The 17,500-nt window shown below is 44.5% G+C and overlaps 2 protein-coding genes across 2 annotated transcripts in view; one reads left to right on the plus strand and one right to left on the minus strand.

Annotated features, from left to right (window-relative positions):
* The window catches only part of tmem255b (transmembrane protein 255B), a gene marked incomplete at both ends in the record, with an annotated part of 27,016 nt that extends 13,670 nt beyond the window's left edge, over positions 1–13,346 (plus strand). The window contains 6 exons of the mRNA XM_083662445.1: positions 7,352–7,441; positions 10,530–10,610; positions 11,630–11,718; positions 11,883–12,045; positions 12,591–12,734; positions 13,116–13,346. Of these exons, the coding sequence (XP_083518571.1) occupies positions 7,352–7,441; positions 10,530–10,610; positions 11,630–11,718; positions 11,883–12,045; positions 12,591–12,734; positions 13,116–13,346 (798 nt within the window). The remainder of the gene's footprint in view (positions 1–7,351; positions 7,442–10,529; positions 10,611–11,629; positions 11,719–11,882; positions 12,046–12,590; positions 12,735–13,115) is intronic.
* A 1,345-nt stretch (positions 13,347–14,691) lies between these two features.
* gas6 (growth arrest-specific 6) overlaps positions 14,692–17,500 on the minus strand; it is a 26,574-nt gene continuing 23,765 nt past the window's right edge. The window contains exon 15 of the mRNA XM_083662061.1: positions 14,692–17,044. Within this exon, the coding sequence (XP_083518187.1) occupies positions 16,893–17,044 (152 nt within the window). The 3' untranslated portion in view covers positions 14,692–16,892. The remainder of the gene's footprint in view (positions 17,045–17,500) is intronic.

The following is a 17,500-nucleotide window of genomic DNA, read 5'->3' on the forward strand; positions in this document are numbered from 1 at the left end:
AGGCAGACAATAACAATTCAAACAAATGCAATAAAAGGAGCCAAATGTTTTAAATACACCAAACTATTATGGTACAGAAAAATTCATACTCCATGTACCAAATGTTTTGTTACTTGCAATCTCACAGAATACACCATCATTTTGTGCGTACCTTGCAGTTTTGCATTGTGATGTTTACTCCAGGAAGATTTAGATAACAGTCATTCTTGTCTGCAGCTGTTCAGTGAGACACCACCTCCTCTTCTCAACATGCTTTGTTGCCTCCTGGCTTTGAGTTGTTCCAGATCCAGGGCAGGACCAGCTTTTAGCTCCTGTAGGCCTTCATAGCAACGGTCTGGGAGATCAGAGTGTAGGCTGGCCAACTCCACTGTACATCTCTCCTCCAGCTGCAGATACCAAGCATCCAGCTCTTCCTCTTGAGTTACTTCTTGCTCTGAACTCCTCTTCAGCACAGCCTGCTCCTCCTGCAGGTGCAACACCTCCTGCTGCAGATGCCATTTTCTCCCTTCTGGGGGGCGTGCATGTTGCTCTTTCTCCTGCAGCACTGCATTATGACTGGAAACCAGCTGCTCCACAGCACGGCCAACCGCCTGCCTGTCACGGCAGGTTCCACTTAACTCCTCCTCCAGCATGGCTCGCACCTTGCAGTATTTCAGTAGTTCAAACTGTGGCTTGGCCTGAAGAACTGCGTGGTCCTGGCACCACTTCGCCCTCTTGGAGCCCCTGACCTCGCCGAGCGCCGCCTCCCGCTCCAGCTGCAGCTTCTCCTCCCTCATGGAGGCCGCCTCCTCCCGCTCCTGTTGCGGTTTCTCCTCCCTCATGGAGGCCTGGACCTCACCGAGAGCCGCCTCCTCCCGCTCTAGCTGCGGTTTCTCCTCCCTCATGGAGGCCTGGTGGGCAGCCTCCCTGCTCTCCCTCACCTCAGGAGAGAGTTCTGCCTTCGCCTGACTGAGCTTCTCATGCTGGACACACAGCTCCACCATCCTCTGGTGTTCACACTCAGTCGCCTGTTTGCTTAGGCTGATCGTTGCTTTCTGTTCCCCCTCCACGGTGGCCTTCTGCTCCAACAGCTTCGTTTCTAATCCCACACCGAACTCAGCCGCCTCCAGAGGTTTCTCCATCAGCTCTTTCACCATCTCCTGACCAAGTTGATTGGGCGGCCTGTCTCCCAGGTCACACACACAGATCCTGCTGGTCATGACAGAAGGAAGCGCCGCCTTCCAGGCACCACTGTTTCCATTCAGCGGCCCTTTCACGACCCCTCCCAGCACAGTCCTACTGGCATACGGGCCATTCCCGCTGCCATTCATCTCCCAAGGCTCCCATTCCTTGGGAGCGGTGACTGGCATTTTTCTCTGTGTGATCACATCTGGAAGAATATGAAAGTCAGGGTTCACCTTTACAGGGAGAACGGACAGAGGAACACACTGGTCCTCCTTACCGGCCCCTGTAAGCGCATATGTGGTGGGTGAAGTAGGCTGCTGGTTGGATGTTTCTTTAAGCTGTGATTGTGAAGTTGTTGAATGGTGATTAAACTGCTGTGTGGTTATTGTTATTTTGCTCTGCTGCTGTTGTTGTGGTGTTTGCTGTCGTTGTTGTTTAGTTGGTGTTAGTTTTACAATTTTAGCAGCAATATCCAGCTCTTCCTGTCTCCATTTTAGCTCCAGGGCTTTCTCCTCCAGAGCATGCCTTTCCTTTAAGGCTGCCGCCCTGACCAGAAGTGCTGCTCTCTCAGCCTTTGCCTGAAAGAGCATTTTGGATATGGAGGATCCATGTTTGCTGGTTCTGGAGTGACTTTTCAGTATGTCAGACATCATTTAACACAACAATTTATTATTATTATTATTTTTAAATACCAATACCTTCAGACATATCCTAAACCACACAATCAAAACCAATTATATTTCACGGATTTACCAAGCAGCAACATTCACAGATGGACCATAATGTCACATTGGTAGCGCTACACGCATACCTGCGCTGTGCACATTGTCCCGCTCGTGCATGAATATAACATCTACAGCGCAAATAAACAGCTCCTCCAGGAAATAGACGCAGACGCGTCCCCGCAATGAAATGTCTCCTTCAGGAAATACACACAGCCCGTCCAGGAAATAGACGCATCCGCGTCCCCACGCTGAACAGGCCAGCAGGCGCTCACTGCCACCATTCACCTGCAGCTCCTCCTAACCGTAGCTCCTGCGTCCTCGCCCCCCATGGATGGCAGCAGACGGATGCAGACGTCCTCCTCCGTAGCCAAGAGGCCGAGCACCAAGCAGCTACCCCGGCCTGTCCGCGGCAGCTCACGTGGCCCTCCTCCGGTTCGGTTGACTGCAGCACCCGCAACGCCAGCCGAGATCCTGGAAGCTACCCGGCCTGTCCGAGCAGCTGTCCCGGTCCTCCTCCGTAGCCGAGTCCAAGCAGCTCCTCCTAATCGGCAGCTCTCCTGGGCCTCCTTCGGGCTGACTGACGTCCTCCAATGTAGCTTTGTGTTTAATAACTTTAGCCGATAAAAGTCCAAGCAACTATCGGCAGCATAACGTTAACTCGGCGCTGTCCCGACAGCTCTCCTGATCCTCTCGCGTACGTTACTAAACGGTAAACTAAACAAACAAAACAAAAGTTCCAACTTGTGCGAAGGTTTTTGACTATTGTTATAGGAGCCCAGTCTATTGCTGTAGGCTACTGAGGTGCTTCGACCGCGGATGACCTGGCTGACGCGCTCGCTACAGCTGATGTAATACGTACGATAACATTGCTTTGAGTGCTGCATAAAGAAAGACGAAGAAGGCCTGTCCTTGATGTTCGGAACCCATTCATTTATTCCATTTCACCGATGTGAATACAGCAGTTATTTTCCACAGAAAGTTAAAGGCAGAGACAGCGCACCAAACAAATGTTCCCGCTGCGAGGCGGTCAAAAACCGTTTGCCCTTCCGGGTCGAAACACCTGGTGAGCAGAGGTGAAGGCAGCACCTATATAAGATCACCTGAGCCCAAGTAACACGGCACAGCGACACCCCATGGACATATAAAACATTACACATAATAATCATAGGAAATAATAGCAGACCAAATTTGGCTCCTACAATACCTGTGGTGCTTGTCAAAGTGGATATAAATTGTATGATCATATTCAGCCAGACAGTCAGATGGAGATTTAAAATGGTGAGCAATTTTATTTAATTTTTTTTACTACTGGGGGCACCTGCCCCCCCTAGCCCCCCATTAACTCCGGCAATGGCAGCACTTTTTTCTGTCTCTCTCTCTCTCTGTTCTAGGTCTCCCACCCAGAGGACACCCACGTTGCATTCAGGTACAGTCATTTAGATTCAGCTTTGGTGGTGGTGGTTGCTTAAACCTGCGCTAAACCTCTGGTGTCACTCCACATTTACTCTTTAGGCTTTAGGCAAGGTGCCACAAGACACTAGAGTCTAAATAGATGTTTGGAAGTTGTTGGTTCAATCCCTGCATCAGACTCTGGCTTCAGAAGTGCTCACATGATAAGCTGCTGAAGTGTAAGATGCCAGCAGTGATGCTTATTTATCATCAATAGTTGATATCAAGCTGATATAAAGCTGATACATACTGTATAAAGAGTAAATGTGGAGTGACACCAGAGGTTTAGCGCAGCAACCACCACCACCAAAGCTGAATCTAACTGACTGTACTTGAATGCAACGTGGGTGTCCTCTGCATTAACTTTTACTTAAGTAGAAGTACAGCTACTCACTAGGCTCGAACCCCTGACCTCAAAAGTGACCTAGGCCTTAATACTGCAGGGCAGGAAGCACCCTCTCTGCACCACCAGGTCAGACTTCTTAAAGCAGGTTTTCTCAGGGCTTTTCACTCTTTCCTCTGGCTAGTTGTTTAAGACTAGTATAACCCAAACCAAATTGTTGTACTTGCCTAAACCTAATGTTTTATAAAGATGTGTATGGTTTGACTGGGAATAGAACCCTAGTCCTCAGATTGTAAGGCAAGCACCTTAACCATTAAGCCACCAGACCAAGGACACCCCAAACAGCACTAATTTCACACCCTAACACTAATCTTAACCACGTTTTATTTACCTGCTGCATTTTTTCAGGAAGAAGCAGTTGCAGTGACCAATCAAATGAGTTCAGGGTGTGTTCTTCAATAAACTATACTGCAAAGGAGGGTTCCCATCTAAAACAATCTGAATAAGACTGCATGATTCTCAGTTTCTAAATTCAAAGCTACCAATCATTTGATTTATCTTACATTGTTTTATGTAGACTAATGGTAACAGAATCCATGGCCATTTTTCCATGTGTTTGCATCCCATCAAGGTCCAATCTGTAAGATTCCTCCACAACAATAACAACACAAAGCCACAAACTTTTATTTTTGTACATTCTGATCACAGAAAACGCATGTTAGTGCCAGGTGTAAATGGCCTCTCTGTTGCCCTATTGAAAAAGCCTTCTAGTGACCAGGTGCATGTAGTTGTCAGGATGGCCGAGTGGTCTAAGGCGCCAGACTCAAGGTTCATACCTTCCCTGTCAGTGTGAATGGGATTTCTGGTCTCTGAATGGAGGCGTGGGTTCGAATCCCACTTCTGACACGTCCTTTTGGATTGAGGTGGAATCTATCTACCACACATCTATTTGCTTGTTGAACTTGACCTCCATAGGTAACACACCGATACACTATCTGTCCCGGGGGACAGGCTGCGGCAAGTCCCGAAATTCACTACAAACCCCAACCGCTCTCTTCGTGGATTAGAGTGGTTGTAGTCAGTTGGAATTCACCTGCTGCTGATGACATCATCAGCAGGTGAATTTTGGGGAATTCCCACACCCCTTCTCTGAGACACAGAGTGACATTTTGCGGTTTCAGCATGTGCTAGTGAGGTTGAGGGACCAATATATGGACATAATATTCCCCAACGCTGCTGATTTTGTCAGAGCATTGTCTCATTTCAGGAAAATGTCGAGAGACCAGGCTCTCCTGTATGAATGTGAGGCAGAGTGTGGCTGACAAAACACCTTTGCAAGGTTAGTTGGCTTTTCCTGTACATGTATAAAGTAAATCAATGAATAAATAAATAATTGAGGTTTGAGTCCTATCTCTACTTCTCATCTTGTCTTCTTTTGTCCTTCAAAATGTATCAAAGGATTGTTGATTGAGGCGTGAAATTGGCTCTTTTCCACAAATGAAATCCCGTCCCCTCTGCCAGGCACCTGTTATTGGTCTTGACTGTGGTTGCTTGATGACTGAATGCATCACGTACTGTGTAGTTCATGGTCTCTTCCACAGTGACCGGTCGTATCTCACAGACTGCCGTCCTCTTGCTCACCTTGTGGCTGGAGAGCAGAACGGCGGAACCTTTTAAAAGGGCCGTATTTTACCCAACAGGCCACGGGACGCCCGGCCCTCGTGACAAGCCTGTCCACCGGGCTGTGGTCATGATTGGTCACTTGACCACTCAGGCAGTGGACGACCTTGGGAGCGGTCAGCGGCTTTTAGTTGAGTCATGATAGGTATCTTTACTCTCTGCTATATAATTCCTCCTTTGTGTCTTTCTTTATCCCTTTGTCACGAAATTCTCTTCCGCTGAATATACCTTCCAGCCAAAGTGTAAAGTAGAAAGTGTTTCTTTACCTTTGGCATGTATTATCCTTCCCAATCTTTCCATACTGGTGGTTATGATCAGTGATGATCTCGTTCTCTCACAACCTGTCTCTTCATTATAGCTCTCTCTCACTGTCTTATAAGGGTCTAACTGCCTTCAGGATAGTTCTGAGAAAATTGAGCATCAAAGTTTTCAGTATCCATTGAGTTAAATGGAGATGGAACCGTTTATTTTAGAAAATTAATTACAGACTAAAAAAAAATCATTATTTTCAAAACACCACCACACATTATGTCAACAGGCACTCCTTATAGAATAGGTTCATGTGACTAACTCAGTTTTGACACCAAAAGTCAGGTGATCCCAAGGTCATCTCTCTTTAGACCTCTCTCTCTCGCTGTCGCTTCATGGGTAAGAAGGGAAGACAGGGTGTTTTATGTGCTGGCAGCTGGTGCTAAGCTAATGTGAAGTAATGCACTTGTCAGGGTCTATTGTCTGTGCTGGCCTCATCTCCTGCTCGCAGCCCATAAAGGCAGAGTCATTCCCACCACCACTAATGAAGTGGAGAGTCTGGGCTGGAGACAGATAAAGCTGCTCTGCTCCAGCTCTCATTCACTTTCACTGAAGGAACTTCATTTTCGGGGTCCCTCATTTTACACATGCACAGTCAGTTTGTCATTTTCCCATAGAACACTTAAGCACATAAGCTAGCGAGTCAATGTCGCTGAATAAAATGAATTTGTTGAGCATGATTTGTTAAACAAATGCACCACTGGATTAAAAACCTCCTTAATTTCCTCCTTAAACCCTTCATATTTTGCTTTTTGTTTCAGAGGGGCCAACACTTTAGGCTCTTTGGCATATTGACAGATTAGCAATAAAGAAACCAATGGAGAATAGAGGGAATGGGATAAAAACATACATACATGCATACATGCATACATACATACATACATACATACATACATATATACATACATACATACATACATATATACATACATACATGCATACATACATGCATACATACATACATGTATGCATGTATGTATGTATGCATGCATGCATGTATATATGTATGTATGTATACATACATCACATGCAAGCTTATATGGACAGAGAGAAAGGTGTGTGTGTGTGTGTGTGTGTGTGTGGTACTGATTGACGTCAGGTGATTAAATTGTAGTGTGTATTATGAACACCGATTATACCATTAGACCTCATTCAGACAGACAGAAAGACTTAATTGAAAAGAGGTTTGATTTACTGATGTGAGATAAGGCAACAATCTGGTTTTCATCGTTCTATCTAGGACCGTGTGTTTGTACAGTGTGTGTGTGTGTGTGTGTGCGCGTGTGTGTGTGTGTGTGTGTGTGTGTGTGCCTGGTGTGTGTGTGTGTGTGTGTGTCTCAGATTGGGGGAATTAGATTGCCCTTGCTGGTACAAAAGGTTGCCTCTGTGTCTGTATATTACCCACAAAGCACATCTGGGTTGGCGGAGCAAGAAACTGTAAGTTTTCTTTATTGTCCCGCCCCAGACACCGCAGTCAGCCAATCAGAACACACACCAGGAGAGCGACCAAGGGAGCTTATGGACATGTGTGTGTGTATGTGTGTTTTGTTCTCTACTTAATTTTGTTATGTGAAAATTTATATTTTGTTTTTGTTTTTTGTTTTTAATATAATTAATATAAATCTAATCTATCTAATCTAAATCTTCACCGCTATCTTTTGTCCTTCCTCTCCTTCTCCAGCTCATGGCAGCCATCATATTCATCAGTATTGGAGTCATTGCGTCTTTCTTCTGTGCCATTGTGGACGGGATCATCGCGGCAGAGTTCATAGTACGTATCGCACGTTAACGCACGTTAACGCACGTTAACGCACGTTAACGCACACACTCACGCGCTTTGGTTGGTTGAAGGAACGCGAATGAAACAAATTGCCTTTTTCTCTCTTCTAAACAAGCACACACTCACACACACACACACACAACCTCAACAACACAACATACTGAATTTTAATCACATTAACAACACACAAGGATTTCATTACGTGTCCAATGCCATGTAAAGAGATAGAGACACTGCAGAAACCACGCCCAAAACGGGGAAAACAAAAACTCCCCCTCCCCAATCCTGCCGTTCTCCTATGTCACATGTTGCACACAAAGATCATAATACGGAAGATGAACACTCCAACTTACTTCCTTGTTTTGCTCGGGAGTACAAAAAACCTTTAATTGGCCATTTTTTTTAACATTTGTTGTCTGCGCAGCCCACGACACAACAGTTTTTAGCTATGTTTAATTCAAGGAAAATGATGCTGGTGTATGGAAGCGAATGGAGAGCTTTCCCCCGTGATGGGCGTAGCCTATTTCATGCAGTGTCTCTATACAGTTCCGCAGTGGTTCCCAACCTTTTTGGTCTTATGTACCCATTGAGCTGTTTTGCCATGCCAAAGTACCCCCTCGCTCATGTGTGTCGATGATTTTCTGAAATTTGTTTTATTAAAATGATATTAAACTTTTAGTAGGCCTAACACATCTGATTATTAAATGAAAATCATTTGAATTACCCCCTTTAATACAATTCTAACTGTTTTCAATTGGAAAAAGTCGTCAGTTTGACTAAGATGGGCCTATGAAATTACATGGAATTATGTTTTAATCATTTTGTAAATAAATTGTAATCCCCAATCTTTCCAAGTACCCCCTGCAAGCTGCTCAAGTACCCCTAAAAGGGGTACACGTACCCCTGGTTGGGAAACACTGTCCTACAGCACCAACATACACACATACAGCACACACCAGGTTTTCCTAATGAAACTTTGTGGATGCAATCAGACAGAGTTGTCACCGACACCACCTCTCCACCATGACTCATCACCTCTCCACCATGACTCATCACTGGACCAGACCAAGCCGTCTCAGATCCCGACCTGCCCCGAGATCTGGGCCAGACGCTCAGCGAAAACAGGGCTGATTGAATTTGTCTTTAAACATTTCCTGTCTTTCTCCCAGTCAAAGATAAGTCTGTATGATTTGACCTATAATACTTATACTGTACTATAATACCTACGTATGTCTTCTTTGAATACACCTTCAACTGTATTGCATCCCAGATGTTGGTGCAATTGATTTTCTTAGAAAGATTCTTGACTAACATTTTCACATCGGTGTGTTTTATTATCACTGAATAAGTATTCCCCTTGATTACATCAAATTCAAACTCTAACTCCCAAAGTAAACCAAATTAATTTGTGCAAAACTGTTTCAGGATAGATCTGAGATTATGTCTGTAACATATCAACCTTGATTTTAGGTGAACAGGTGTTTACATCAACACAGTCTGGTTGATTTGAAGAGGCACATTTATCAGAACCATAGAGATCTGAATTGACCCTGGGCATAATAACTAGAATGTGCAGAGCAGCTTTGCTGAATTCGGATGAAACTTACAGTAGGGCGAGCACATCAACTACCAACTGTCGAATTTTAGTCTCATTTTAATTCAGTATTTAAATCAATTAAATTGGGATGAATGAATTTAAGGCTATTAATAACCTCTATTGGATAAGTGCAACAACATTGACAGATATTGACACAAGCTAGCTAATTAGAGCAGAGATCCATCAGAAAGATCTAGTGATGAGAATATACCATGATGCAAAATATTGTAATAATATCGTAGCTTTGAGCAATGATGCGACTTTGAGCATTTGAAAAGGAGGGGGTGGGTGTGGGGTAGGCCTGCACGATATGAGGAAAATCTGCGATGTGCGATAACATTGTTCAATATAGCGATGACGATACGACTTGCGATAAACAAATATTAAAGTATGCATATTAGCTATACAGTTCCTATGTCTTTCTGCTTTAATAATGCTAACATAGGCCCCAAACATAGCCTATGCCCACTGAATAAAGAAATGAAATACACACTGACTCTAGCTGAAACTACACACAGCGAGTTTGGGCTTTGGCAGAGGGGCGGAGCGCACTGTTGCAAGGGAAAGGTGTACGCTGGATTTACAACACAAGACAAAATGATCAGATGCTGAGTGAGAATGCACAACGCATGTAAATAAAACCACTTTTGTTACTCATTGCGTTTCAGGCAGTCTTTGCGATGTGTTTATTGCGCATGTTCATATTGCGATGACGATGAAAATACGATTAATTGTGCAGCCCTAGTGTGGAGTCCAAAATAAAATAATAAAATCCAGGCCTGTTTTACAAGCCAGTTTTAAAAGCCAGACAATTCAGCACCTGGCGAAGTAATTGTGGAGTCACTGGTATTGATCAATAGCCCTATCAAAACCCCATAGATATATTATGATTATTTTAGCTTGATTTTATTTTGCTATGGGACAGTACAAATCTTATTTATTGCACCTTTTTGATGACAGGGATTCAAATCATTTTTGATTAATCCTATGTTCTGACCAGTCCTACCTTGTAAACCTCCGTGTTCACCCAAAAATGAAAATGATGTCATCATCTACTCCAACCTCATGCCAGTTGAAACACAGGTGACGTGTGTCCGTATAGCACACAGGAAGGCTGCCAGCACAACTGGAGGGGAAACCAGTCACCATTGACCCTTTTCACGGGGGCCATTTTGTGTCGAAAAGGCAGAATAAACACAGGTGCGAGCAAAACACTAACGAGGGTTTCCAAATTCCAATCATGGAAGTTTGAAACCCTCATTAGTGTTTTGTTTGCACCTGTGTTTACCCTGCCTTTTCGACACAAAATGGCCCCCGTGAGAAGGGTCTATTGACTTCAGCTGTACTGCACTGACTGAACCCTAAAGAGCCATCGCTTTTCATTTTCTGTTTTTTTTGTTTCTTAACTTGTTGTAACTTGTTTGATTTCCTTTTGTAAAGCATTTTGTAACTTTTGCTCGTCTCTTTGTGACGCTCACACAGGATAGCGGACCTTTGCTGGAGAACAAATGTGCCTTTCACAAGAGTGGCATAGCTTTCGCCTACGACCAATACTATACTGAGGTGATTCTGAGACTACACACTACATACTCCTACATACTACTATACTGAGGTGATTCTGAGCCTACATTACTACATACTCCTACATACTACTATACTGAGGTGATTCTGAGCCTACATTACTACATACTCCTACATACTACTATACTGAGGTGATTCTGAGCCTACATACGTCTCTCCCATATTCCCCCACCCCTTTCTCCCATTGTGCTCCTGTTTGGTTATTTTCCCCGTAAATCTCACGTATTTAAATTTTTTAAATGTGTACATAATCCTAATTGGCCCAATCTAGTTGTTTCAGTGATAGTTAGATCGATAGACTATTTAACTTAGAAGACTATTTTCCCATTCCTGACCAGAGGTACAGTACATTGAACTAGTTAAGCCAATCCCTTTTGCTCTGAGATGATGATATCTTGCACAAACATCTGGAGGACTTTGTATAATTAACAAATATATGAATAAGATTAGAAAGTATAGAAGAAGAATATACTTGTGTGGCTTGAAGATAGCCTTTACTTCTGCTTATGAAATTTAAAGTTATGAGGCATATCCTCCTTTTCCTTCACGCTGCTTTATATGAGTTTTCAATTATGTGTGTTAGCTTAACTTTAGGGTCTGTATGGTTTTAGATTATTATAATAAATTCGGTTTTGGGTTAATGAAGTGTTATACTGTGCACTTCTGCAGTCTTTTGGAGCAGAACACTGAGTGTGTAGTGGCATCTAGTGGTCAAAAGATGTTACTGCAGAGATTTGCTGGTACACAAGCAAGGACAACACTGTGGGGAGATGGCCTTGAGCAACATAATGCAATCTGGATGCTATCCAGTCTACTCTTCATCAAACCAAATTCAATTAACAGTCATAAAGAAGATTACACTCTTATATTTATTTGTCCAAACTGCAGCCAATTACTGTGCTGTGTGGCTGATGTATCTGTTTCCAGAGGGCTGATGAAGCGTTTAAAAATGAACGATGCTCAACGCACTTCTTGAACTCACTAGACCTCTGAAACCGCAGGTGGCGTGCAGCACTTCACTCACGACTTCGTGCAAGCTGAAAGTGAGGAGCAACACCTGCTACTGCTGCTACCTGTACAACTGTAACAGGTGAGATGAACAGGAGGCCAAGAAGGAGGTAACGGCTAAAGCAGATGATGGTCCACCTGAACACATTGGAACACATTAGAGAGTGAATCTGTGTGTGTGCGCGTCGTGTTTGCACTATCCTCGATTCAGATTCAGCTCACACTCCCTCTCTTCTGTCTCTATAGCCCAGACCACCGCTATGCGTACTACTATGAGTACACCGGGGTGAATAGCTGCTGGGACGTGATCCACCTGCAGCGCCTCCTCTGGGCGTCTGTGGTGCTCAACGTGTTGAGCTTGTTCCTGGGCATCATCGCCGCCGCCATCCTCGGCGCGTACAAGGACATGGTGAGCAGGCGCCGGATGTGGTTTCCTTTCCCATAGCTCCAAACTCATGGAGAGGGGGAACAAGGTGACACAAAACCACTCAGAAGCCATTCACTTAAAAAAGAGGTGACTGCCACCTAAAGGTGACTTGTTTGCACACCGCCTAAAAGGTCAAATCTGACCCCAAAATAAACCCAATCCAACCCTCCCATTGGTTTCTAGCCTGTGCAGTAACACCTCCTAGAGGTGAGTAACACCACCTAGAGGTGTTACTGTACTGGGAAGACATCTAAACCATAGGATCCTTATCTTATCTTTCAGTAATAAAATATCTAAAAGCATCAATCTGATTATCATATGGGGGACCATGGGACAAAATCCTATGAAATGGGGGTCAGTGGTCTAATTTTTGTCAGTTTAGGGGTCCCTTATGTGAAAAGATTTGAGAACCACTGCTGTACTGTACACACATACCTGTTCACACACTGGCTTTTGCACGTTCTCCCATCTTCTAGTCCCTGACATTATCTTCTAGTCCCTGACATTTTCCCTGTTTTCCCCATCAGAAACCTACTGCTCCGACGGCCCCCAGCCCGATGCCCCTCCCCCACATCCTGTACAACCCCACCCAGCACATGCTCACCTACGCCGGCTTCTGTCCATCAGGACAGACGCTGCCCGCCTACCCCAACTACCCAATGCCCATGCAGGTAGGTACGCCCGCCTACCCAATGCCCATGCAGGTAGGTACGCCCGCCTACCCGAACTACCCAATGCCCATGCAGGTAGGTACGCCCGCCTAACCCAACTATCCAATGCCCATGCAGGTAGGTACGCCCGCCTAACCCAACTATCCAATGCCCATGCAGGTAGGTACGCCCGCCTAACCCAACTACCCAATGCCCATGCAGGTAGGTACACCCACCTACCCCAACTACCCAATGCCCATGCAGGTAGGTATGCATGGTCGAAAGATCTTGAATATGTTCAAGACAAAGACATAAAAGCACCTGACAGCTATATAACAAAATGTTAACCTGACAACAACAACACAATATGAACATGAAGACCACACCCTCTTCTCCCCACAGCATCACAGCACCTACCAGGCTCCCTCTACACCCCAGCCGGTCTGCGAGGGAGACCCCGACTCCACCGCCTGCCCCTCCGAGGAGAGCCAGCCCCCCTCCCAGGCTCCCACCCAGCCGCCGTCCCAGGGAGGCTCCCAGGAGCCGGGGGGCTACATGCTGCAACCCAACGCCCCCGTCCTGTACGGAGCCGCCTACAACCCCTTTGAGAAACCCCCGCCTTACGCCTGCTAAGCCCCGCCCCCCAGCCAAACATACGGGCCGTCGTGGATGACCGTCCGGAGGAATCGTCTCGTGACCTGGTCAGAGAAAGTAGCACAAGGCACTTCATACTAGGCAACGTGGTGGTAGACTAGTCTACTTAGACTAGTCTAGACTAGTCTGCACTCGGTGAGCTTCGAGACTTGACTTGTACTGACGTGAGGCTTCATCTCATGTGTCTGAAGGTGAAAGACGCCCTCTTATAGCTGTTCCGTGTGTCTATATATCCATCATGATGTGACTTCATGTGTAACGTCACTGTGTGCTAAGTCGGTCACCCTCCGCCGCCGATTGTCCCGAGTCGGTCGCATCCGGTCTGACGTACTTTCCGGTCTCTTTGTGTGGATTTTCATCTCGTGTTGTGAAATACATTTAGACATATCTAAGAATCAGCATGTCAAATATCATATAAATACATGGACATTTAAAATTACTTTAGGAACGGGACTTTGATGAGAGAAAGCCATAGGACGCGTTTTGGGCAACAATGGGCGATCGACTTTGAATGGCGTAACTGCATTATTTAGGTTAACGTATAGAGGGGTGACCGACTCGGGACAAGCCTAGTGCACAGCTAAATGCGTCTTTTTTTCTGACTGTTAAAGACAAATCTAATGTTATTTCTTTAGAAAGATAAGCAGTTCTACTTGACTTTTAGACCATCAAACTAGTTGGAAACATTACATGGTAATTTTTTTTTTTTTACAATAACTAACATTGTCTGACTTAAGACCATAGCAGCAAAACTGACCGACTCAGGACACAGTTCCGAGCTTATTCTAGACCCAGTTACATATTACATACTGTAACTGAGCGTATAGTAGAACAGTTGTTTCTGTCATGCTGGATCACTGGTCTTCCCGTGCATTGTCTCACTATACTAACTATTGTACAAGCAATTCAAATTGTGAAGGGCTATCTTGAAATGTGAACTGTAGAATAAATGACAATAATGTAGCTATATTACTTTGACAGTTGTCTCTGTGAAGTTCTCATTAAATGATTCACACAATACATATATATATTATTTGTGTATATGGACGGATTCTGAGGCTGCTGGCTCCAAGAATAAGATAAGGCTTTTATCAAAACGTGTCTTAAATTAGCACAATTATTTAAAAGTGTTACTAGTACTTCTACCAATACCAGATGTTGGATTGTACTGTTACACCTCAAATGAATTTTTGTTGTTGTTTGCTGATAGTGTCATGTCATGTCATGTCATCAGCAACATAATTGGGCCAGATGGGAAAAGTCACCACTGACATAATCACACGGCATACAAAAAACCACCTCAAAACAAAGTTTTTTTTAAATACAATTTTACTCTATAATATCTTCATACAACTGCCTTTATTTTTGTTTTTAAATAGGATTTTTTTTCACTGTTGAGGAAAGTTAAAACTGAAAAAGGCAGACTTCTCTCCGCATCATAGTCATACACATACTGGCAGTTAAAGTGAAAAATAAAAACAAAGGTAAGTTCAATATACAACACGTGATAAAAAAAGAAGAAGAACACTAACATGTCAAGCTCTATAGTCCAGCATTCACTCATCAACTCACTAGAAAATGATACATAACACAAGGAAAATAATACTGGAGCCCTTTTGGCATTCTCAATGCTCCACTCACATTCTTTGTTTTGATTTTGGATTTGCTCAGCACCTATAAAATCTAATTCAAAATTCTACCTCAAGAGTTTGATTTTGATCCCTGGATAGCTCTCAGCCCGCCAAAAAAACATTCGCAAGAGAAGACTCCTGGATTTGAGCCTTTGAACTTTTAGCTAAGAAGCATTTCAGGCGCGGCAGGAGAACAACTTGAACTTCTGACACTCTCTGTTGCTCTCCTGGCTGGATTAGTGTTGGTATCTTGTGTTTTGGGGGGGAAACCAAGACCTTTGATTAACTGAAATGGTGCAGGTACCTCAAGGAGTATAAGGTAGTGTTTTGTTTTCGGGTCTTCTACAAAGCATTATACAGTCACATTATTTACATATTCACTATATTACAGCGCACTCTTTTTTTCTTACTCTCAGTAGCTTGTATGGTGCGATCGGTGCAGTGCTCAATTTCTCTCTCCTTGGCTGGAGAGCGTCCCTTCCTATCTCCCTGTGCTTCTGTGAGTAACGTAGCGACATCTGACGATTAGCATACGGCAGCTTCTTTCCCAGGTATTTAACTGCGAGTTGGTGATTCTGACGGTAAAGAGAGGGGGGCCTCAGTGGGAATCGGTGAGTAAAGATTATTTCATTTGGAAACAGGGGTGTGATCGAGGCGGGGGGAAACGCGATTCTGCTCAAAAAACGCGCAACGTTCCAAAACGCTCGGATAGAAATGCATAGTGCTGAACTACGACGAGTAACAATGTATCTTCAGGAGAAGAGTTGGCTCTGGGTTTTTCTGTGACAACACCATCCGCAGCGTTGTGAAATGTTTCGCCCTCGCCGAACACACCCCTGGCGCCTGGAGGGGAGCTGTCGAGAAGGTTCGGTTGGTTGTTTCTTTGTAGGCACACGGTTGATTTTTAAGGTTGCAGGTAGACACGGAGTGCATCGGTAGAGAAAGAAAAACAAGAAAATGGCTTTACATCACAGTCCATTTCTATCTGCAACAATGTGCAAGGTTTCCTACAGAATGCAGCTATGTGCCTAGCTGAATATAGCCCTAGCTATCAGACCTCCCTGCTTTGGTAAAGGGGAAATTCAGCTTGTTAGGTTTAGTCTGGTTTAGTCCCCTTAATCAACCCCTGACAAGTCTTTATGCACCTAACACGTGAAGATCTGGACACCCATTCACACCTAGTCTGAGTAGGAGAGCTGATCTAGCCTTATTGATCTGATCCCCATTCTTTTCGGTCTTACTGAGTGTGAACAAAAACTGATTGTAGATTTATAGCGCTTCTCTTCGAAGCTTTGTGGATGTGGGCTTTAGGTTGAACTGGATGTAAAGCAATATGGCCACAGTTTCATTCAGCCCAAGTTTGTTGCAGCTAGTGTCACACTGCCTACAAAGGTCCAGTCTCATCTGCATTTTGTGCACAGCATGCCGGGCTTAGCAGGCCGACCCAAGGCCAACAATTTGACGTTGACCTGGATAAGGCCCTGCGTGTTCTGGTGGGCTTAAAAGGCTATGATACATAGACAATTCTGAGGCAACGTTGTGCAGCATTTATTGCCATATCTTTGTTACTGGACCTTTGAGGTTCTAGCCTAATACTGGGTATGTTGCTCACTGGCTGGCTAACTAACTAACTGAGTCACAATAGCATACTGAAAATACCGTGAAATCCCTGCAAATGCCTCTAGGTGGCAGCGTCATCACGGCAAAAGGACAAGGTGAAGGGTCCGGCTGGACCAGGAGTCCGCGGTCTTGTTTTTTTTACATTCCAAATCTAATCACATTATATTTCCCCATTGGCGAAGGCTTGTTTTTTACGCAACATTTCCAAAGTCATCTACATTGCCTCAATGAACTGCATTATGCATCAGGTTTGACAGACCGACGACGGCAATGGTCACTGGTGAGAGTCCAGCAGGGGGCAGGAGTGTGAGCGGATGTCGTTGTGTTTGTGGACGGCCTGGTCCAAGTCCAGAGGGCGTCCGTTAACACTGACCTCCATACAGCCGCTGTAGGGTGCCGACACCAGAGTGGACACCAGGGGGACGTCTGAGGGCAGAGACGAGACAACACGTGATCCAGCAGAGAACATGACAAACAAGACCGGAGGCGTGTGGACAGAATGTAAATACCAGCGTTTCCCCCCCCAAGTGTTTATGGAGGAGCTAAATTCCCAAACACCACCGCTAACGTCAGAAAAAAATAATACTCTTTTCTCAATAAAACATCCGATTCAAAACAACCTTGATCTAAAAAGGAGAGATGCGGTGTGTTCAGTCTGTCAGACTCCAGCACATATTCATGGAAACTTTCAATAGGAAGCAACTAGCAATTTTGGGGAAAATTATAAAAGTTGATTGACCTTTCTTTTCCAGTGATCACTACAATAGTGATCACTATGTAGATCACTACAACAGTGATCACTATTATGTAGATCACTACAACAGTGATCACTATTATGTAGATCACTACAACAGTCATCACTATATGTAGATCACTACAACA

This window comes from Poromitra crassiceps, assembly GCF_964638095.1.
Source record: "Poromitra crassiceps genome assembly, chromosome: 28".
NCBI classification, from domain to species: Eukaryota; Metazoa; Chordata; class Actinopteri; order Beryciformes; family Melamphaidae; genus Poromitra; species Poromitra crassiceps.